General features: G+C 53.5%; 2 protein-coding genes across 3 annotated transcripts in view; both read left to right on the forward strand.

The window, feature by feature from the left end:
* PIGO (phosphatidylinositol glycan anchor biosynthesis class O) lies at positions 1–17068 on the forward strand. 2 transcript variants are annotated; one of them, XM_054283482.1, is made up of 11 exons: positions 1–54; positions 705–1198; positions 3111–3254; positions 4352–4475; positions 5438–5597; positions 6761–6934; positions 8710–10279; positions 10788–10991; positions 11263–11465; positions 12249–12319; positions 12947–17068. In XM_054283482.1, exons 2-11 carry the CDS (start codon positions 706–708, stop codon positions 13065–13067), a joined length of 3264 nt encoding a protein of 1087 aa, XP_054139457.1. In that variant the 5' UTR covers positions 1–54; position 705; the 3' UTR covers positions 13068–17068. The 2 variants fall into 2 exon arrangements, with proteins under 2 accessions (XP_054139457.1, XP_054139458.1); XM_054283483.1 differs by lacking the exons at positions 12249–12319; positions 12947–17068 and having other exon boundaries at positions 11259–11387.
* Positions 16926–22045, forward strand: part of FANCG (FA complementation group G) — an 11315-nt gene continuing 6195 nt past the window's right edge. The window contains exons 1-6 of the mRNA XM_054283399.1: positions 16926–16956; positions 17630–17919; positions 18037–18118; positions 19597–19728; positions 20510–20703; positions 21305–21458. Of these exons, the coding sequence (XP_054139374.1) occupies positions 16926–16956; positions 17630–17919; positions 18037–18118; positions 19597–19728; positions 20510–20703; positions 21305–21458 (883 nt within the window). The remainder of the gene's footprint in view (positions 16957–17629; positions 17920–18036; positions 18119–19596; positions 19729–20509; positions 20704–21304; positions 21459–22045) is intronic.

Consider the following 22045-nt stretch of genomic DNA (forward strand, 5'->3'; position numbering starts at 1 on the left):
GCGGTCGGCGCCACACACGGCGCTTCCGGGAGCGACGGGCGCCGGGAGCCGCAGGTGGGACGGGACGGGAGCGGGGTCCGGAGGCTCAAGAAGGGGCTGGGGGGCGGCAGGGGAGTCTGGGTCGCGGGGGACACAAGGGTGGCGCGAGTGTGAAGTGGCGGACCGGGAGTCGGGGGTGCAGGGGAGGGACTGGGGGTGCGTGAAGGGGAATGGGGGTGTGTGAAGGGGAATGGAGTGTCGGGAAGGGGATGGGGATACCGGCGAAGGGCAAGGGGTGCCGAGAGGGCGCTGGGCAGTCGGGAGGGAGCAGGACTCGGCTCCCGTTGGAGGGGATACAAGGAAGTGCGTGGGGCAGTTGCCGGACGCGGAGTGGGACCAAGTAAAGTAAAGGCAGGCTGATCGGGATTACTACGGGACAGGCGGGTGTGGGAGGTGTTGGGCCAGGGATGGGTGCTGGTAGGGAGGGAGCGGTGCCGGGCCAGGGATGGGTGCTGGTAGGGAGGGAGTGGTTGTGGGCCAGGGATGGGTGCTGGTAGGGAGGGAGCTGTGCTGGGCCAGGTTTGGGCGCTGGTAGGGAGGGAGCTGTGCTGGGCCAGGTTTGGGCGCTGGTGGGGAGGGAGCTGTGCTGGGCAAGGTTTGGGTGCTGGTAGGTGCCTGCCCAGGTAGAGCCGCTGGGGACTGAGCCTACCTATCCTTCCCTCTAGGATGCAGCGGTGGCCAGTGGTGCTTTTCCTGGCCTGGGTTTGCTTACTCTTTTTTGCTGGTATCGGGCTCTTCATGAGCGGCTTCCTGCTCACCCGGATCGAGCTTGCCAGCAGCAGTTCCTGCTCAGACCCACTCGTGCCTCCGCTTTGGGAGAGGCAGAGCCTCCCGCCAGGCTCCTGCTGGGCTCCCCAACGCTTTTCCAAGGCCGTGCTCGTCATCATCGATGCCCTCCATTTTGAGTTCGCCCGCTTTGACCCTGCCAAGGCCAGCCCGCTGCCCTACGAGAACAAGCTGGGTGTGCTGCACCAGCTGGCCACCTCCCAGCCCCGCCATGCCCGGCTCTACCGCTTCCGAGCCGACCCCCCCACGGCCACCATGCAGCGCATCAAGGGCCTCACCACCGGCTCCCTGCCCACCTTCATCGACGTGGGCAGCAACTTTGCCTCCTACGCCATCCAGGAGGACAACCTGCTGGCACAGCTGGTGCAGAATGGTGAGTTCCTGGCCTTTGGCTCAGGCAGGATATTAAAGCACTTTTTTTCACAGGCACAGGAATAGGTTGCCCAGGGAGATGGTGGAGTCACCTCCCTGGAGGTGCTTAAGAGGCTTTTATAGCTTGTGCTGGGTGGTGTGGTTTAGGGTTTATAGTGGTGGGTGTATGATCGGATTGAATGGTTTTGAAGGTCTCTTTCAGCCTTGATGGTTCTGTGGCTGGGGCTGTTCGGCCTGGAGAAGAGAAGGTCGTATTGCAGCCTCATAGCAGGCTTCCAGTCCCTGAAGGGGGCCTACAAAGAAGCTAGAAATGAATTCTTTGTCAGGAACTGTTGTGATAGAATGAAGAACAATGGGTATAAATTGACAGAGAAGTTTAAGTTAGATATTAAGAAGTATTTCTTTACTGTGAGGGTGTTGACACACTGGAACAGGATTCCCAGGAAGGTTGTGGGTGGCCCATCCCTGCAGTGTTCAAGGCCACACTGAATAAAGCTTTGAACAACCTGATCTAGTGGGAAGTGTCCCTGCCCATGGAAGGAGGCTTGAAGGTCTCTTCCAACTTCTTAACATGCTATGACTTTGTGGGTAGGGCAGCAGCCGTCTGGAACAGGGCATGTGCAAACATCTGTTCAGTTTAACTTGTATTCCAAACATTGATTAGTTTCTCCCTGGGAAGGGCATTCCTTACAACAGATCCCCCCTGTGAGCTGATTCTTTCTCCCTGCTTAATGACAGTTACCTCAAGCAGAGTCAGGCTGGCAGGGCATTGCCAACTTGTTTTGGGAGTGAGAAGTAGCTGTGACCATGACTTCATCTTCATCATCTCCAAAGATGACGAGAAAGCAGGTGAAAGTGGCTGCACTGGTGGTGTTTGTCCCAAGGTCACCCCCAGGAATGCCTGTAGGATTGCCAAGGTTGTGCTGTGTGAGGCACGTGACAGGGGAGGAGCCAGGTGTGCCAGGTGGTGCCAGGTGTGCTGTGGGGGTGTCCCTCAGGCAGCCAGCCTGCCTGGCCAGCTGCCTGCAGCCATGAGGCAGCAACCTCATCCCATTTTCATCGTGGTTTGGTGCTGCTGGGGGTGCTCAGTGCAGCTGTAAAGGGCTTGTTATGGTGGGATAATGGAGTAGAGGGGAGAGGACAGGCCACAGCGGTTACCTGGAGAGACTTCCTCCCAAGGCTCAGAGTGGGCTAAGGCAATGTGATTTTGTGTGAGCAAGGTGGGCAAATGCAGTGGATCATCTGAGGCAGAATGATGATCACAGCATATCCTGTGGCAGAGTAGCAGTCTCAGAGAAAAAGGTTCCTTGCTCCCAGGCTGAAGACGCTCTGTGGAAACAGAGCTGGCTGATGGCAGGCAGGGCAAGGAGAGCAAGCACAGAGGGAAGCATCAGTGCTTTTGCCTTCTGTTTTCCATGTCTGGAACACCATCACCATTGTGTTTAAAAGCCAGAGCTCAGGACTCGCATCTTCTACTCCATCGCCTGCTGCCTTGCATTTTGCAGTGGGGTCACAGGCCTTGGGTGAGGCTTTGTCTGCTTCAGGCTGCACCCTGTGCACCCAGATGTGTTGAGGGGTCACCCTGTGCACCCAGCTGTGTTGTGGTGGCCCAGGAGTCTTTCTGCAGGGGTGATGGGTCAGGTCAGCAATAAGTCCTGAAATTATGCAGTGGCTTTGGTGTGGAGGGCACTTACTGGCTTACAGATACTCATGGGCTGGTCCCTCCCTGTGTTCAAAGTTATTTACAAACAGATGGTCTTCTTTTAGTGAAAATTTTGATTTTGAGTGTGGGTTGGAGAGGAGCAATTGCTCCAGATCCTGACCTGGGTCTACTCAGGATCTTTGTATTGTTGTGGTAACAGCACAACCCAGGAGGGCTTCATCTCTCACTGGTTCCTTTCCCTCTGGCTCAGGAAGGAGAGTGGTCTTCATGGGTGATGACACGTGGGAAGGACTCTTCCCAAAGAAATTCTTCCGTTCCTATTTCTTCCCTTCTTTTAACGTGAAGGATCTTCACACTGTGGATGATGGGATCCTGCAGCATCTCTACCCAACTGGTAAGTAGCTCTTTCACCAGGGCATGGGTAAACCTTGGCCTAATGTGTAGTCCTACTGCAAATTCAAGGTAGGGCTGGAGGATTTTTTCTGTTACAAAGGAGCACTGGGCAGTTACACACTGCTGCCCTAGGATTACAGTGCTCTAGCTGGATTTCCACAGATAAGCTGGTTCCTAGAGCCCACAGACCATTTCTGTAGATGCCTTTCCTCTGTCTGGGACAGAATTCAGCTTTTTGGGATGAGGTTAGACTTCTACATCTGTCTTACAAAATACACTGGCAGGATGGAGACAGGGGAGCACCTTACCTTTGCCATGTGGCTGCCTAGGCAGGCACACAATACTCTGGGCAAAAGACAAGTTAGGGGCCTGAGACACAGCACTGCTCTTAGCAAAGCATTGGTGCTTCCTAGTCACGGGAAGAAGATGAAGCCTGAGGTAGGTGTTTTCCACCTCCCTGAGGTGCTGGGACCAAGGGACATGCTCTTTTGTTTTTCTGTGTCTGAACATATGCACATCAGGGATGCAGTGGCCTTTCACAGGAAAGCCTGTGTGCCTTGTGTGAGAGCTACAGGTTATCATTTAACTTTAAATATGTTGGTTTTCATGTGTCAAGACCCTGAAGCAGAGAGGAGAGCCCAGGGTAGCTTTCTAACTAGGGACTGTGTTGGTGTGTCATGCCCATGTCCTCGGATGCAGAGGGGCACATTGATGGGTCGAACCTAAAATATCTCCAGGGAAGGATGGGAGTTCTGGGTTCTCCTTTTTCTGAGCATTCCTTTGTTTCAGCCTAGTCTTGAGGTAAGTTCAAGATGACTTGGGTGACATTATACTGTTCCCCTCCTGAGGGATGGGGAGAAAAAACCAGGGATCCTGGGATGTTTGCAAGGCTTTGAGGTCCCTGTGCCATTGCACCCAGGAACCTCTGGCCAATAGTATGCCTGACTTAAAACCTGCATCCATTTCCTTAAGAGCTGGCAGTGACAGTGGCAGGAGGTGAAGAACAGCAATATCCCGAGGCAACTGGGAAATTCTGGCAGGAGGATCCAGTCTCAGAATTCCTGGCTGGTGCATGATAAGTTTGCTTTTGTTCTGCAGTGGACAGCGGTGAGTGGGATGTGCTGATTGCTCACTTCCTTGGCGTGGACCACTGTGGGCACAAACACGGACCCGACCACCCTGAGATGGCAAAGAAGCTCACCCAGATGAATGAGATGCTCAGGTGATCTGTGTGGCACTGAGGCTTTGCTAGCTGGCCTCTTCCTTCAGCCAGGCTGGTGAGATCTTCCCAGGGAATTGACAGATGCAGAGGGCAGCAGGGAGTGCTTACTGAGCCTGTTAATGTGGAAAAGAGCTTTGGCCAGCAGCAGCTGGAACCCCAGATATGGGCAGAATTGCTTGCATAGATGAGTCTTGAGCGGTTTGATTTCTTAAGTAAGGCTGCACTCAGGTCTTGCTTCTCTACAAACCATGAGATAGTGCAGCTGCAGTGTAACTGAGCCTCTCTCTTCCCATCTTTAACACGGAGATTGTCCCACTGAGTCTGGCTAATGTTTGAGAAGCAGGTGGAGGACCCTGGGGATGAGGGCTGATGCATTTATCATACAGAGCCATGAGCTGCAGTTTTGGTATACAGAAATTTCAGTTGTGCATATGTGTCTCAGCCCAAAATGCTGCAGCTTTTAATTCTTAGGGCTGCTTTTAAGTTTTGCTGCTAGAAGGAGTTGGGAACTTTCCCTGCTGTATCTGAGAGTGCAGCATATACTGTGTCATACCTACTGCATCCTTCAGAGACCAATCCCTGCTTTTTTCCTTTGAAGTGGGAGATGTCCCACATAACATGATACATGACCCAAATAGAAGCAGCCTAAAATTTCTTTTTTTTCAGGAGCCTTTCTTCTGAATTGCATTTTGACACGATCCCTGACAGCTCTGTTTGCTGGGGATCCAAGCAAGATCAGACCACTCTGTCTTAAAGCTCTGAATTTTCAGTTTGGCTTTAAAGTAACAATTTAAAACACCTGGCTTGTTACAGTTCCGCATCACTGTTTAGTTTTGCTCATATCTGTTTGTGAGCTTCACCTCTGCGGTGCAGGCAGGATATCCTGGAGAGGTACCCTCTTCCACCTAGGCTACTGGGGCCCTTGCCCAGGGAGGAGTAGACTTTCCTTATCTCGGTGGCAGGTCCTTGGTGGATCACCTGGGGAACGACACTCTTCTTCTGGTGGCTGGGGACCACGGCATGACAGAAACTGGAGACCATGGTGGCGACAGCGAGAAGGAAGTCAATGCAGCACTGTTTGTGTACAGCAGGACACCCCTGTTTGGCAGTGGCCCCCCAGAGGTAAGGAGCTGACTCTTAGGTATCCCTGCCCGATTTGGTGCCTGGAAACTGCATCCTGGGATTACAGAGAGTAACAGTTTGACTGGGATTTTTTAGACTGAGAGGGATGGGGAGTCTGTCATAGAATCATGGAATAAGCTGAGTTGGAAGGGACACATCAGGATCATCAAGTCTAACTCCTGACCATGCACAGGACACCCCCAGGGATCATGCCATGTCCTAAGAGCATTGTCCAACCACATTGTTGGGCTTGGTGCTGTGCCCACTTCCTTGGGGAGCCTGTTGCAGTACCCAGCCATCCCCTGGCTGAAAAACCTTTTCCTGCTATCCAACCTAAATTTCTCCTGACACAACTTCAGGTCATTCCTTCAGATTCTGTCACTGGTTACCACAGATAAGAGATCAGTGCCTAACCCTCTTCTTCCCCTTGTTAGGATGTTGAAGACCACCAGGAGGTCTCCCCTCAGTCTCCTCTTCTCCTGGCTGAGCAGACCAAATTACTTCAGCCACTCCTCACATGGCTTCCCCTCCAGACCATACATCAGCTCTTGGCTGTCATTTGGATGCTTCCTAATAGCTTAACATCTTTCTTATATCCTGGTGTCTAAAACTGCCCTCAGCACTTGAGGCCACCCCAGTGCAGAGCAAAGCAGGACAATCCCCTCCCTTGCCCAGCTGGTGATGCTGTGCCTGGTGCCCGACAGGACAGGGTTGGCCCTCCTGGCTGCCAGGGCACTGCTGACTGACATTCATTTTTCCATCAACCAGGACCTCCAGGTCTATTTCCATGGTGCTGCTTTCCAGCCTTTTCACCTTGATTGAGAGGAGTGGGAGGTTTGTCACCTTGTCTCTAGAGGGCAGTGAAAGGGCTGACACAGCGTGCAGAGGACTGAAGTGTTTGGAATGCATGTTCAGGTCACTACAGCTGTGAGGGGTGCTTGTGTGGGGCCAGGTGAGCTGTTGGACAGCCAGTGCCTTCTCCATCAACCTGCAGCTCCCAGCAGGCATGCTTCTCACCAGAGAACCCTTGGGGAGAGTAGAGCTGTGCCTCTGCCTGGATTCACCTTTGAACAGGGATGTCTTCCCCACTGTTTTCTCAAATGAGTGAAAAGCTGCATTGCTGTGTTCTCTCTGAATTTCTTATTTCTCCCCTGTCTCTCCAGGAGCCTGAAACCATTCCCCAAGTGAACCTGGTGCCCACTGTGGCCCTGCTGCTGGGAGTGCCCATCCCCTACAGTAATATTGGGGAGGTGATGGCCGAGCTGTTCGCTGGGGACAGTGACACTGTGTCTGCAGCCTTGCAGCAGCTCTCAGTCTATCACATCAATGCCAAGCAGGTATGGCCCGTGGTAAGCCTCCCATTGAACTAGAGGGGAGAAGGAATGGGTTTTTAAGCACAAACCTCTTCTGTTTAGTGGAGGTGAGATGGTGACATGCTGTTACCTTCATGGGGAACTTACTTTACATTACATCCTTGCAGTGTTTGCTCCAGTAAAAGACAGCCCCATCATCCCTAAAGGGAAATGAGAGCCACCTGTTTAGTGCTGTGGTATGGAAAATACTGTCTGGGAAGGTGGAGGGTGGCTGGTCAGAAGTGGATTAAGTAATAGGGGGTGATGGTTCCTCAAATCTGAAGATGACCAGAGGCAAGTGTTGTGATTGGAGATTGGAAAGTAAAAGTGAAGATTTTCATGCTGAAGGAGAAACTGTTAACAAAAAAACTATTCTAGATTAGTGGAAGAATGAAAACAGTAATGAAAGACCAAATAAAAAAAATAACCATGCAACAGTTAATACTGAAGTAGGATACTGAAGTAGGATACTGAAGGAGCAATTTACACAAAGCACAACAAAATACAGAACCCCAGGAGCAAGCTGACAAAATTTGAATGAGAGTCTCTACATCAGATATGAAAGAAGCTAGGCAGTGGGGCAGGCTAAGTGAGAGCCTCTATGGATATTGTGAGGGCCATCTGTTGTGGCTCTGGTCATGCTACAGAGCCAGCTTTGCCCCAGGCAAAGCATGCATCTCAGTTAAGAGCCAGTCTGCCTTTGAGGGACTCTGGATTGCTGGGAGCACAGGAATAATTCCTCCAGTGCCCAACGAGCTCCTTGGAGAGCTAGTTGAACATCCCTGGTGCAAGCCAGTGAGGAGCTGGAGACAGTGATTGCTGATGGGAAGACAGAAATACTCAGCTTTGTAATTAGAGAGCAGCAGAGTGCTCTGACATTTAAAGATCATACTGTATGTTAGCGTCCATTAGTCACTGAGGATATCAATCATCGTTTGTTAGGAATTAGCATTATCAAGTTGTGCCTGTTTAAATATTTGCACTCATTGTTTGAGGAGGTTTCTGGCTCAATAATGGTGGTGTTGGAGAAGCTGTGGCATTCCAGGGAGGCCTGTGAGAGAGCCAGTGCATGTGTGTGCCATCCATGGGCAGGGGCAGACTGATTCTGACTGTGCTCTGAGGCAAATGGAAGGTGTGTGAAGTTACGGTTGCAGTTCAGGACTGGAGAGATCTAAGCTGATGGATATTTGTGCAGGTTCTCTGCCCTGCTAATACCCCTGTAACACTTCTTTTATGACTTCAGGATCATAGCTGCCTCTGTTCATGTTGTCTTGAAGTAGAAAGCAAAAAGAATGAGGTTTTCTTAAAACTATGGTGCAGTGTGTTAATGTGCTATTATTGAAGAAAGGGAAGCAGTTTGGTTTCATCCACTATAAGTTCTTTAACATGATATTTTTCCTCAGACAAAGCTGTAAAACTCAACATGAGGCAGATTAACAAGTCTTTAATAGCAATGACTGGGCCTTCTGAAGGACATTTGCCTTATTGCTGCCAAATACTCCATAAAAGCCCTTATGGGGCTCTGAACAGCATTAGCAGAGGTGTAGCTGCAGGAGTCATCATGGCTGTGGCTAAGGATGTATGTCTTGAGAGGGATGTCAGTTTGGAGGAGAGATTGAGTTTCCTGATGGTAACATCCCTGGGTGGCAAGGTTTGGTAAACCAGGGTTGTTTCCATTATGAAGGGGCAGCGTGAAACAGTGAATCCCATTCCCAGTTTTCCCAGTGCTGCTGTCTGATCCTGTGTCTTCCCTCCTGTAGGTGGATCGCTTCCTGCAGTCCTACTCACTGGTGGCTCAGGACCTGCCAGCAGAGCAGCTCCAGCACCTGCAGGAGCTCTTCTCCAGTGCTGTGGAGGAGCACACACAGCTCCTGACCCAGGTGCAGGGGACAACAGTGCCTCCGGAACTCAAGCCGAGGCTGGGAAGCCTCATCAGTCGCTTCCAGCGCTACTTGCGGGAGGCACGGGCTGTGTGCACCCAGTCCTGGGCCCGCTTCCACCCCCTGCGTATGGTGGGGGGCTGCATCCTTATTGCTTCCTCTTGCTTGCTCTGCTACATGGCCTCAGAGCTGGCCGCATCCTCACAATCTCTCTGTCGCAGCTGCCTCCTGTACCCGCTCTTCTGGGGCCCTGTGGGGGCTGCTCTGCTATGGCTGGTCCACGTTTTCACCCAGGAGGGGCTGGATCTGCTCCTGGTGTCATCATGGGCAGCTGCTGCTTCTCAGCTGGGTTTTTTCTGGCACTGGTGGGGCCAGCATCTCAAGAGAGCCCGTCTGACAGGCAGTCAGCCACCCTTGGCCAGTGGTGGCCTCAGGCAGAGGCTGCAAGCATGGCTGGGGCTGGCCTTCCCCATGGGCATTCTGGTGTTCCGCTGCGGAGCTATGTTCTCCGACAGCTTTGTTGTGGCCGAGGCACGGGTGGCCCCGTTCCTGCTGGCCTCGCTGGTGATGTTGCTAGTAGGGAAGCTCCACTGGGATGGTCACCTGACTGTGCCAGAAGGTCCCAAGCAGCAGCTCCTTGGCGTTTCTTCTTACCGGAGAGAGATCTGGTACCTGCTGTGCCTCGTGGCCATGCTCCTGGTCTGCGTGCGCCTCTCCAGTTTCTTCCACCAGTGCCGCGAAGAAATCCCTCAGTGCCGGCCCTCCGTTTTCCTCTCCCCACTTGCCAGCCTGAAAAACACACGGGCCAAGAACCTCTTCTACCTCCTGTGCGTGGCCTTGCTGGCTGGGCTGGTGTATGCAGTGCAGAGCTGGCTGAGGCACTATGGCAACCTGAACAGCTCGGACCCCCTTGTGCTCTTCGTGCGCTGGGGTTTCCCACTGGTGGTCCTTTGCATTGCCTGCTACTGGGCCGTTGCCTCCAGCGCTGATGACTCTCTTGGCAAGCTGCAGGACCTGGTGCAGGTTGCAGTTGTTGTGTTTCCCAGGGCTGTCTATGGACTAGCATCCATGGGCCTGCTGCTCCTGCTGTGCAATCCCATGACAGTGTTTGCAAAAGACACACGGGAGTCGGCAGGATCCATTGTCACTCCCTACCTGGGGGTCCCTGGCTCCGAAGTCGACTTCCTCCACGTCATCCCTCAGATCTACAAGAGGATGCAGGAGTCTCAGAAGAGCCGTCTGGAGCGGGGCAGCTGCAGGGCCACTGTTGCAGCGTACGGGCTGGGCAGCGTGTACTCAGCAGCCCTGGTTATAGCCCTCACCCTGCTGGGCTTCCTCTTTATGCTTCTGCACAGCGAGCGGCTGAGCTTGGCCTTCCTGCTCCTCTTCGTGGAGGCCTTTGTGCTGCTGCACATCCACACGTGTGCCAGAGGCCTTGCTGGAGATGCTGGTGAGTCTGGGCTCAGTAGAGCAACCACTGGATGTGTTACCTGGGCTAACCTGTGGTGACCTTGCCTTAATTCCAGTGGGAGAAGCAGGATCTAGTTTATAGTCTTGGGAAAGAGTGGTGCACTGATCCTCAGGATACTCTTAGCTTTTTTAGAGCTGCTTAAATCCTCTAGCAGAAGAAAGATGCATGCAGCAGGGATGTGAACATGGGAGGGGGAGGAGTTTCAGGGAGAGGAGCTCTCTTCTTCCCAGAGTGTGAATAGTCACCTAACCCCACTGGTGCTGACAGAGTGCAGTAGCAAGGCTACTGGCACCAGCAGAGGGAATGCTGGCCCCTTGCTGTATCTGTGGGGGGAGCTGGACTGTTTCCTGTCTCTTAAAAGAGCCAGCATGGAAGGGGAACTTGGGGAGAAAAAGATCACTAGGCTTTTTTTGACCATGGATCTGGTTTGTTCCTTGATGCTGATATCCCAACCCCCTGCCTCTGTTTTTGTTTTTTGTTCCCTCAGAGCTGTTTTCAGTGCCGTGGTATGCAGTGATCTCCTGGCTCCTTGCTGCTTCACAGTTCTTCTATTCCACAGGCCACCAGCCTATCTTCCCAGCCATCCACTGGAATGCAGCCTTTGTTGGCTTCCACCTTGACCACAGCACGAACCTTCTGCCTGCTGTCCTGGTGGGAGCCAACACCTTTGCCTCCCATATCCTCTTTGCAGGTAAATAAATTTCTTCCTGGGCTGTGGAACCTGAGCAGATACAGCTCACTGCAGTGCCTTACCTGGGGCTCTGCAGGTCGAGCACGAGGTAATAAAGGCTCCAGCACCAGCTGAGCAACAGCATCCTTGCTGTTCCCCTTGTGGGGCCACAGCAGCCTGGCCTGGAGCTGGGGTATGTGCTTCCTGCACATCCAGGGCGGGATGGCAGAGCTTGGACTGCTCCTCATCTCCTGGGCTCTGATAACTTCATGTGCCTTTGTCCTTGAGGTAGTTGGCTGCCCGCTGCTCCTGCTGTGGCCCTTTGTGTGTGAGGTGTCCACCTCACAGAGGAAGAAGCCCAAGAAGGAGTCCCGGGAGGAGCTGCAGGAGGTGGAGGAGCACATGATGGAAATGAGGCTGCGGGAGTCTCCAGAGTTGTTCTCCACTGCTCTGCTGCGGCTGGGGTTGAAGTACCTCTTTGTCCTTGGGGCACAGGTACGGGCAGAGGCAGGGTGGCTGTGGGAAGGGTTGTCTAGGAGGAAATTGGTGTGCTGTGATAACTGTGGGGCTCTCTGATGAGAGAAAGGGGTCAGCCAGGACACAGACAGGCCCTGGGGTGGAGTGTCTGGTTGCGGGTGGAAGAGCAGGTCCCTTCTCAGCTATGCCATTTGCTCTGTGCTTTGGGAAGGGCTCCAGCATGGAAGCTGCCATATGGATTAGGATGCTTTTCATATCCATATGCCCGGAGTGGTAATCTCTGCTCAGGAGCTGCAGGGTTGTAATCCTACTCTCTGTCTTCCTTAGCATTCCTGTCCCACACCAGTTCTGGTTTTCATATGTGCTGTGATGATTTAGGAAGCTAAACACCAGAAATTTTAGTCCCGTGAAAGAAGTGAATAGTTTTCTGGGATTTATCTCCTCAAATCATTCTCCTGTGTTGTGAGACCAGAGACAGTGCAAGGGAAGGGACAAGCCCTGCAGCAGAGAGAAGCAGTGCCCCTCTCAGTGAAATAGTAGGTCAGGTTAGTCACAGTGTGAGCCCTCCCCTGTGCTGCCTCAGCCTGGCCCCACAAGGGCCTTCATGTACCCCAAGCTGCTTGTGTTTCCTGACTTGAGGACATCATGGAAGGGAGTCCTCTTTAGGATGCTCATTCTTGATGTGTGCTGTGCCAGCCTCTCAGGCACGTGCAGTTTAGTTCCACCTTCAGATATGAACATAGTGCCCAGGAGGACTCTCCAGAATCATCTATAACTTGTTTTTCATGATCTTCCCCATAGCTTCTGGCCTGCGTTTGTGCAGCTATGATCCTCAGGAGACACCTCATGGTTTGGAAGGTCTTTGCCCCAAAGTAAGTCGCAGAAGTTGCTCTGATGCTGGATTAAGACTCATGTCCCTGACACCTTGACTAGAGTTCACAGACAGTAATTTTGGAAGAGACCCTGTGATTGATCTTCTGACTCATTGCCTAGTACTGGTTGTAGAAATATCCCTAACCTAACTACTGCTTGAAATTCAGAAGCTAGACTTGAGCTAGAGCCTAGAAGTTTCTCTTCATCTGAATTTCCAAGGATACACAGAGCCCACCTGGAAGCTGAGAATGTTGTAGTCAGAGAGCCAAAGGTAAGGATACCAGACCAGAAGTGATAAAATATCCTTACCAGAAGTGGGAAGGATACCAGACCAGAAATGCTGAACTAGCAAACCTTTGAACTAGTCAGTGAAGGGTGGCCTCAGCCCCTGGGGGATTCACAATCCCACCTGAGTCAATGGGTCCTGAGTGGCCTCTAAATCAGACGAGTGCTTGGCTTACAAGTTTCAGGCAGCAACTGCTGGGGCGTGGATGTAATTCAGGTTTTAGAATGTGGGATGCTACCAGCCTCTCATTGTCAGGGAAATCAATCAGCTGGAGGGTAGCAGCCTGTCTCTGCAGTCATGCTGGCTGTTGCGTCCTTAACTACATCTGTTGTGCCTGCAGGTTCCTCTTTGAGTCGCTGAGCTTTGTGGTGAGCAGCATCTGCCTCTTGCTGGGGATCTCCCTGGTGATGCGTGTGGACTGTGCCGTCAGCACCTGGTTCAGCCAGCTCCGGCTGAGGTAGCCCTGGAGGCGTGGGGAGCCCAGGCTGCGCTTGTCTCCTTGCCTCCCTGGGGCTGGCAGGGGTACACGAGCCGCCAGCAAACGAGTGCCTGCCCACAGCAGCCAGGGATTCTGCCCAGCTCCCTGCTGCTGTGCTGAACAAAAGGACCGGAGCCAACTGCTCCTGCCTCATGGGGATGGTGTTTCTCAGCAGGGGAGGTCAGAGCTCTCATTCTGGGCTTTGCTGGCAGCAGGACGACTCTACTGCAGGAGCTCAAGAAGCAAGAGTCCTGAAGTGCTCCTCTGGAGAAACACCAACAGGGATCTTGCTGGTACTTCCCTGATGCCTGCCACGATGTGCAGCTGGTAGGCTTCAGTGGCCAGCAAGGTGTCACCTTGACTGTGCAAAGACTCACGGGATGGAGCCAGCTGAGGAGGGGAGAGGAGGTTGGAAGCGGAGGGAATGTCCCACAGCCCCCACTTGTTTCCACATGCTCGATTTTCACACTGGAATCACGCTGAACATGGTTCCATGCAGATGGTTCCTGGAGCCTCGGTGGCAGCTACTCCTCTGTAAAGTCAGACAGTTGCTGTGTGGTGAGGCCTCTCTTGCCCTGCACTCAGTCCCACTTTCCTGGTTCCCTCAGCCCTGTGAAGTGCAGTGGGGAGCGCTCTGGGCTGCCTTCTACTGCAGGCTTAGCTTGGGCCAGTGGTAGCAGGGGCAGCTGTGTGCATGACCTAGAAATTCTCCACTTCTGTTCTCAACCTGTCCAGGTCCCTGTGGGCTGGGTGGTAGCAGCCAAGGCTCTTGATCTCTTCCTGCCTGTGTGCTGCTGGATGCTGGCTGTTTACCGTGAACAGTTAAGATGCAGGAGGATGTAGTGACAGAACATGGGCTCACACCCATGCTGGGCCTGGCCAGCAGGAAATAGGAAGTAGCTGTAAATAGGAAACAGGAAGTAGCTGGAGTAGCTGTCCCAGCTACAGGAGTAGCCTTAGTGTGAGCTACAAAGCCTGAGAGCAGCTACTTGAAAGCCTGGAGCAGGCACCAATTCTTTTGGGAAGAGGATTAACTTTCTGGTGTCTGTGTGTGTGTGCTGGGTGCTGTGGACCAGATGCAGTCAATCACATCCATCATCCCATGTTTGGGGCTTGTCTCCCCCTTGGCCTTGGCATTCTCTGTGAGACTTCATGTCACAAGTAAGCTATGCCAAACATGCCCTTGACAGCTCACAGTCAGGAGGCATGGTGTGTCTTTCTTTATGGGCACAGGTGGAGGGTGGTGGCCATGGTGCCTGGCCACATCCCAACTCAATTCCTTCTGCAGTTTCCATTGGAACTGGGATTCTTTACTGCCCTGAACCACTGTGTGGCATTACTTGGTGCTATGAAACCTTTTGTCTGTTTCCTCTCTGGAAAGAGACAAGGACTGCTTGCCTGGGATTTCTGCAATGATATTTGCCCAATCCCATTAATTTTTAACTCATGCACCATGACTGCCCCTGTTTGAGTTCCTTACTGCAGACTGTTAGCATAACTCCAGGCTTTTCTGCTCCTCTGCCCTGCAGAGTCCCAGGGAAAATCTCTGTCGTTATTTCATTTCTTGCCATTTTTCTCAAGTGCCCAGTTTCTGTGGCTCTTGAGGGCAGGTGGAATTTTGTATTTTACCCCTGCAAAATGCCTGCTCAATTGTTCAGATGCAATTCCAGTAAGGCTTAAACTGTTCTTTTATTACGTTTCTATTGCCTGGCCTGCTTCTGATCTGCTGGCTGTGCCCTGCTACCTCAGCCTCTCATGTCCTCTGCTCTGTGGTCCTGCTCAGTTTCACCTGTCACAAGCAGGGACTGGTTTGTAGCTGGCATCACACCCTGGCCTGCCTCACTGCCTGGATGCACACCAGTGCTAGCACAAGGAAGGGGCAGTGGCAAACAGTGAGGGAAGCTGAAATCTACAGGAATGCATCAGCCCACAATTAAAATGGGCTTAGGCACCCTTAAAAAGAGATTATTTGCTGAAATCTGACTGCCTGGTGGCCAAATGCTCCTGAAGGAACAAGGGGTGCATCAATATGGGGAGGAGGAAGGGGTAGAGGTAGCAGTTACCCAGTAAATTTTCATTTAATGTGAGGTTAATCTGGATAACACACATTGCTAAACCTCAAGGCTGGAGCTCATATTGGTCTTGTTGTAACCTCATAACCTGGTCAGGAGCTTTCTGCCTGCCTGTATTTGTGCTGGCAGAAGTCCCTGTGGCTGCTGATTGTGTAGGATTGGCCCCTGATGTCCCCACAGCTGCCACCCAGGCCCCTTGGCTTCCATCTCTGGGACTTGTTTCTCTTTTCACTGGTCACTCCAGTGCAGCTGAGCCTTCCCATGCCCTCTGTTCATGGCTGGAGCACTCACATGGGGCTTGGGAATCCTCTCCTCACCCCTCTGTGCCACCCCTCTGCCTTGTGTGGGCTCGTAATCCCAGGAGGCCAGGGAGAGCAGAGGGAACAGCAGAGCTGTAGCCTCATCAAAGGACACACTTATTTCACCAGAGACTAAACAAAACTTGCAGTGGAAGAGCTGCAAGGGCATCCTTGTCACTGCAGAGATGCCATGGAGTGCTGGCTGCTTGTACACGGCAGGCTGGCTGCTACACCAAAGATTTCAGATTCACGAAGATGAGTTTTCCAAGGGCTGGAGATGCTCTTGCTTCGTTTCATTGACTGTTTCAGTCTTTGTCAGCCTTCCTCAGCTGCCCTCAAGCTGATTGTTTGGCTGCCATTCTTCTGAGCATGCTGGGGATTAGAGTTAATGCCAGTCTAGGGCCTGGCGACCTTGGAAGCAGATCATGCTGCTGATGCTACAGCAGACAGGGCTGTGTTTGCTGATTTAAAACCCCTGGAGGGGGTTGCCTCCTAGTCCAAACCAAGGCTCTTTGGGGAATGTGGAGTGCTGGGGAGGAGGTTTTGCCCCAAATGCCTCCAAAGAGGCCATAGGGCCCCACTTGGCTCTAGATGAGTTATCCAGACAGATAACTTCTGGTCCCTGTGTCCCTGGGCTGAGTGTGACAGGGGACAGGGTGCTCAGCTGAGCAGTTTTCATCCTGCACTCCACAATCTTTCTGCACTTTGGGCTTTGCAAGTGCTGTGCATGTATTTCTTGGCATGGGAGAGCCATTGGGAAACTTCCCTGGCTCAGGCCCATGGTGTGTCCCATGGACCTGGCACAGAACAAAAATTCAATTGTGTCTCTTTTGCTGCCTAGAAAATAGTGACCAAAAGCTGCAGCCACTGTGAAGAGTTGTGAGTGTTTGGGAGCACCTGCAGCTCTGGTCCGTGGGGCTAACACGGACCCCAAGGGATGACACTGTTTTGGGGAGCCCAGGGCTCGTTCCAGCTCTGTTCCCACAGCCATTCCTCTGTCCCATCTCTCTCTGGTTTTCCCTCAACTCTTCAGGCTGCTTTTTTATGCCAAGGCCCCATCCCAGTCCCGGTGTGCATGTCCCCCCTTCCCCTCAGGAAGCAGCAGTGCTGGGGAGCCCTGCTCTCTCCTCTGAACCCTGACTCAGTGCACCACGTGGCTTGGAGCAAGATTGTTGTTTTATTTTTTATTAACCTCTTTGTACCTCAGTCCCTCATATGGGGGAAAAAAATAAAGGGGATGGACCCAGTTGTGGAAAGCAACCTGGGAGCTCTGCATGCAGCATGGTGCTACACTTTCCTGGGTATCTACATATCTGGCTGTCAATGCTTTCATTCACATCCAGCAGCTACACCTGGAAGGTGGAAGCCATGCTCAAGTCTCTGCTGGGAAGCAGAGCCTTTTTCTTTTCAAAAAACCCTCCAAAACAGGCAAGTAGGCTGTGCTTGTTCACCTGGCGCCCTGGGCACGGCATGACCGACCCCATGAGGCAGCCAGGAAGGGGTTGCTCCGATGTTAAATTGCATAATTAATAAATCGGGAGTAGAGGGGAGGCGTGATTTGCTGTCCGAGGGTGGCACGGGGCTCCGGGCAGCTGTGAAAATGATGTCTGCAAATAAAATGGTGAAAGCCAATGAGAGGCACCTCATTGTTCCATCCCTCTCCCCAACCCATCTGGGGTCTCCTTCAGAGGGACCTTCATTTATATTTTCTTTCTGAGGGGAAATGGAGGGTCACGCACCGATCTCTTCTCTGCAGGAACCAACAACAGGACCCGAGGGAACGGCCTGCACCTGTGTCGGCTTAGGTTGAGCTGGGTCCAAGACTCGGGGTTTAGGAAAAGACCAGGAGAGTGGTCGGGCCCTGGAACAGGCTCCCCAGGGTAGGGGTCTTGGCTACAGGCCTGACAGAGTTCAGTAAATCATTGGGCGGTGCCCATGTGTGGTTCTTGTGGGGCTTGCACGGAGCCAGGGGTTGCATCGCTCATCTCTCAGGACCCTTCCAGCTCGGGGCCACGGAAAATGGCTTCCGTTTAGGCCACTCGCCCTGCCCGACAGGGCTGTGCCAAGCTAGAAATTGGCAAACTTTGCTGGATTTCTCCAAATCTAAAGCTGGCACCAACTAAGACCCTCCAAGCCCTTGGAGCCCCAAATGCCACCTTTCATCTGATACCCAGACCCTCGGACTGCTGGCTTCGCTTTGCGCCGAGGTTTGTCCCTCCGCGGCCTCCCCTTTCCTGGCGCGCGCCCCCTCGGCCCCGCGCTTCCCTGTTGCCTTGGTGACGGCCGTTCCCGCCAATCGGCGGCGAGGGCGGGAAAGGCGGCGGCGGGCGATGGCGGCGGCCATGAAACGGCGGCGGCCATGAAGCGGCGGCGCGGGACGGAACCGGAGCCGGAACCGGAGCCAGAGCGGGGCTGCCTGCGGGCCTGGGCTGCCCAGAGCCGGGCGGTGGTCGGGCGATGGACGGTGCGGCACATCCTCTTCCTTCCCCCCCCCTTCACCCCCCGCCCCCCTTCCCCGAGACGCGGGGCTGCCGCCGGTGCCGCTCCGCAGCCGGGCCGGCGGTAAGTGCGTCCCTTGCAGACGGCGCGGTGCGGCGGACAGACGCGGCGGGTGTGCCGGCAGCTGCGAGACGAGCTCCGGGACCTGCTCCGGAGCATCCGCGGTGAGTGGCGGCCGCCCTGCCCCGCCTTCACCTGCCGGTGCTGTCCCGGGCCGGAAGCGTGTGCCGTGGAAGCACCGGGTCCCTGACACCTCTGCTTACCGGGATGCAGCTCCGGTGTCCCGGTGCTGGAAACGAACGCTGAAGGCGGCGCGGTGAAAGGGTTCCCGCTGTCCAGCGCTGAACGGGGCCTGCTGCAAAAGAGTTAATCCCAGAATCATCAGGGCTGGAAGGAATCTCTGATCATCCGGTCCAACCCCCCTGCCAAGGCAGCGCCACCTGGAGCGGGTGACACAGGAACACATCCCGGTGGGGTTTGGATGTCTTCAGAGAGGGAAACTCTACAACCTCCCTGCACAGCTGTTCCAGTGTTCTGCCACCCTCTACATAAAGTTCTTCCTCAAGCTGAGGTGGAGGTTCTTGTGGTTTAGTTTATGGACATTGCTCCTCCAGTTTCAGCTACAGTATCCCAGTGCTGGAAACCAGCCAAGGTGATATGATCTCTGCTGCCCGATGCTGACCTGGGCCAGAAAAAGAGTTACTGTCCAGCCCCAGACACCACCTTAATTGGGCAGAACTTTGGGGTTTCTGTAAAACAACAGTGAGAGAGCCTTTTCTATAGGAAGTCAGGGAAGAGGCTCTTTGACACACGTGTGGTGCAGAGTAAGCCTAACGTGAGGCAGCTTTACTTTCAGTTTTTTCAGCTCCTCAAGGCAAGAGAGACACAGAGCTCCTGGAGAGGGTCCAGCAGAGGGAAATGAGGATAACTAGGGGACTGCAACATCTTTCCTACAAGAAAAGCCTGAGCAATCTGGACATGTTCAGTCTGGAGCAGAGGAGACTGAGTGGGACCTCATTAATGTCTGTCAGTGTCTGCAGGGAGGGGTCAGAGCAGGGACCAGGCTCTGCTCGGTGGTGCCAAGCAGTAGCACGAGGAATGGGCAGGAACTGATGCACAGGAAGCTCCACCTGGACATGAGGAATAACTTTACCCTGGTGACTGCACAAATTTCCCTAAAAGGTTGTGGAGTCTCCCTTGCTGGAGATACTCAAAAACCATCTGGATGCAATCCTGTGTGCTCTAAGATGGCCCTGCTTGAGCAGGGAGATTGGACCAGATGAGCCACTCTGGTCCCTTCCAGCCCTACCCATTCTGTGACTCTGTGATAAGTAGAGAGATACAGTGTGTGAAAGGGTGGATGTGTACTGGAACAGAGTAGGCTGTTGATGGTCCTCTGGCAGAACTGAATTTCCTGGAGGACTGCAGCATTTTGGTAGCTGGGGAATGGATGTCTAGAGCAGTGTTGGCACCTGGAGTGCTGACACATGCTGTCTGTCTGGCACTGCAGCTCCCAGGTGGCTAAATCACACCACAATCACTAAAAACTTCTTGCCAAGCCACTTCTCTTGTTGCCAAGCCAGGTGTTGAGCATGGATAGCTGTTTATTCTTAGCCAGCTAAATTTCTTGCTGTGCCCACAGGGCTACCAGCTGCCCTCCCTGCCCTGCCTCTGGAACTCACTGTACTCTACAACTCCCTGCTTTTCACTGTGGGAGCATCTGACTCTGTCATCAAAGGAGAAGCAGAAGGAATACGCCAGGGGCTCCTCAGAGGTAAGGATGTGGTTGTTTGTTTGGGGAGTTCTTGGGGTGAGGAGAGCATTCTCTGTGCTCTGGGGATACTTTGTGACTGGCTTGAGGTGCAGGAACTGTGAGCAGACACTCCTGGCTCTGCCAGGGAAGGCCAGAGATGGGGGAAACTGTGAGGGGACATGCCTGGCTCCACCTGGAAACTGTGGGCAGGCTCCCCTGGCTGTGCTTGGAGAGGCTGGAGATGGGGGGAACTGTGAGCAGACATCCAGGCTCTGCGTGTAAGGGATGGAGGTAGAGTAGTATGTGGCCAGGGACAATGTGCAGCTGCCTGCCTGCTGCTGCCTGCAGGGATGGGCTGGAGGTTTCAAGGGAAACAAGGGTTTTTAATGTATAAGATGCCAAGTCTCGAGCAAAGTTCTAGTGACAGTAGAAAATGAGTGTTTTATTTAATTATGGTGTGCTGGCTTCAAAGAAAGCTCACTGAAACAGGCTGCAGAGGTGGATCTGCAGTGTTGGCACATGCTTACCTGAGGGCAGATGACTTCAGCAGCACTGGAGTCCAGCTCTGAGTTGTGCTGTGTGTTGTCTCCTGAATGTGCTGCTGTCATCTCCTCTCTCTTAGAGCTTGTTTTCCATTCTGCTGGGACCAGGCCAGCTCTGCAACCCCATTCCTTCCATTGCTACAAGGAGCCTGTGCTTGCTTGAGGCTCTCTCTCCCTCTTGCATCCAGGGTGTCTGTTACAGGGCACCAACACGTCGTCTCACAGCTCTAGGTCTTTTTGCTTGGGTTTTTTTTTTTCAGTTCTGGAGGCTTGTGGGTCCTGCGGACAGGATCTTGGAATGGAGGAGCTATGGGAAAAGGTGCTGCAGGAGGTAACCGTGGAGGAGCTGCAGGCACCTCTGCACCGCCTGGGGGCCCTGCAGGCAGCCTGGTGGCTGGCAGCCAGCCAGCTGGGAAGTGTTGCTGGCCTCTTCCAGCTCCTGAGCACCGCTAAGGTAACTGCGCACAGGCAGATGCCGGCAGAGCTGGCATAAATACCGTGTTTGTCATAAAACTCACTCTGCAAAATGTTGTTGTGGCACTTGGACAGCTGAACCCATTAGTGCTGCCCAGTCAGCATGACTAATCCACCCCGTGGCATTGCCTAATGGCCCTGAGAGTGTTAATGGATCCCAGAATATTCTGCCTTTGTGGGCCTTGGACCTCTGTGTGTCGGACAGGAGACTTGGGCAGGCTGGAAGAGGGCTGCACATGGACTTGCAGACTCTGCAGGGAACAGTGGGATGCAGAACCTTCCCTGCTGATGGGTCCTGTCTTTCTGAATGAGCTCCAACAGCTGCCTGTTGCATGCCAGGAGGCCCTGGAGGTGCACCCCACGCTGAGGTGGGGAGGTGCTGCCCCAGGCCAGGCAGGAATCACTGCAGTAGGGGGGTTGTAGCTGAAGGGAACAGATGGTAGGACATTGCTCCCCAGTCTGCTCCCACTGCAGGGAGCAGTGTTGACTGGTTGGGTGGGACCTGTTTCTCTGTGCACTTGGACCTATATTTCCTGCTTCCCTTCAGCATTCCCTGCTCTCTCTCCTCTGTGCCTTCACAGGACCCAGGAAGAGCTCACTGCAGTGAGGGGCAGAACAAGCTCCTCTCCCTGATCAAGGCATGGCGGGTCCCTCCTGAGGGGTCCTCCCTGCCCCTTGTACAAAGCACCAAGGACTTGAAGGAAATCCTCCGCACTGCAGCAGCCTTCCTGCAAGGTTTGTGGGGGGCAGGAACTCAGGCCAGCACAGTCTCCTGCTGCTCTGTCCCAGGAACACTTTCCCTGTCCTTATCCTGGTTCCTCTTCCCAAGCCAACTGGCCCTTGGGGTTTTTCGGGCTGTTCCTTTGCAAGTGGGTCTGGGCTGAGCCTCTGAGACTCAGCCTTTACATTCCATATTCAAAAAGCTTCCCTGCTTTTCCCCAGCTCATCCCTTCTCTGCACTATCACAGGGTTCCTCTGCCTGTCTGTGGCTGTAGGGGAAGTGTCTGGGCCCTGCAGTGACCTTAAAGCAGAAGGCTGGCAGGGGATTTATGAAGATTTTCCTTTCTTCTGGAACTTGCCTTGTTGCAAGCACCTTGTTCCTGTCACACCATGGTGCTGCAAGAGCTACACAAAGCTGTTGTGAGGCTCTGTAGCCTGGTATCACAGCAAACAATGGATCTCCTCTGGCTGCTGTGTTCTGTCCTGCCTGTTTTCTCTCCTTTACTGTTTTGACAATCCCAGCAGCTCCGGGGACAGCCAGCACTGCCTCACTGTGCTTGGGCTCCTACAGGGCCTTCCTGTCCTGTAGGAGATGTGAGTGT

The sequence above is a fragment of the Melozone crissalis genome, unplaced genomic scaffold (assembly GCF_028551555.1).
Source record: "Melozone crissalis strain CALT ecotype California unplaced genomic scaffold, PUWL_Pcris_2 ptg000036l_1, whole genome shotgun sequence".
In the NCBI taxonomy this organism is placed as follows: Eukaryota; Metazoa; Chordata; class Aves; order Passeriformes; family Passerellidae; genus Melozone; species Melozone crissalis.

Coding starts and splice junctions, on each gene's coding strand:
- PIGO (XM_054283482.1), top strand. CDS start 706: ATGCAGCGGTGGCCAGTGGTGCTTTTCCTGGCCTGGGTTTGCTTACTC. Junction 10,280..10,787: donor AGGCCTTGCTGGAGATGCTG/GTGAGTCTGGGC, acceptor TTGTTCCCTCAG/AGCTGTTTTCAGTGCCGTGG. Junction 12,320..12,946: donor TGGAAGGTCTTTGCCCCAAA/GTAAGTCGCAGA, acceptor TTGTGCCTGCAG/GTTCCTCTTTGAGTCGCTGA.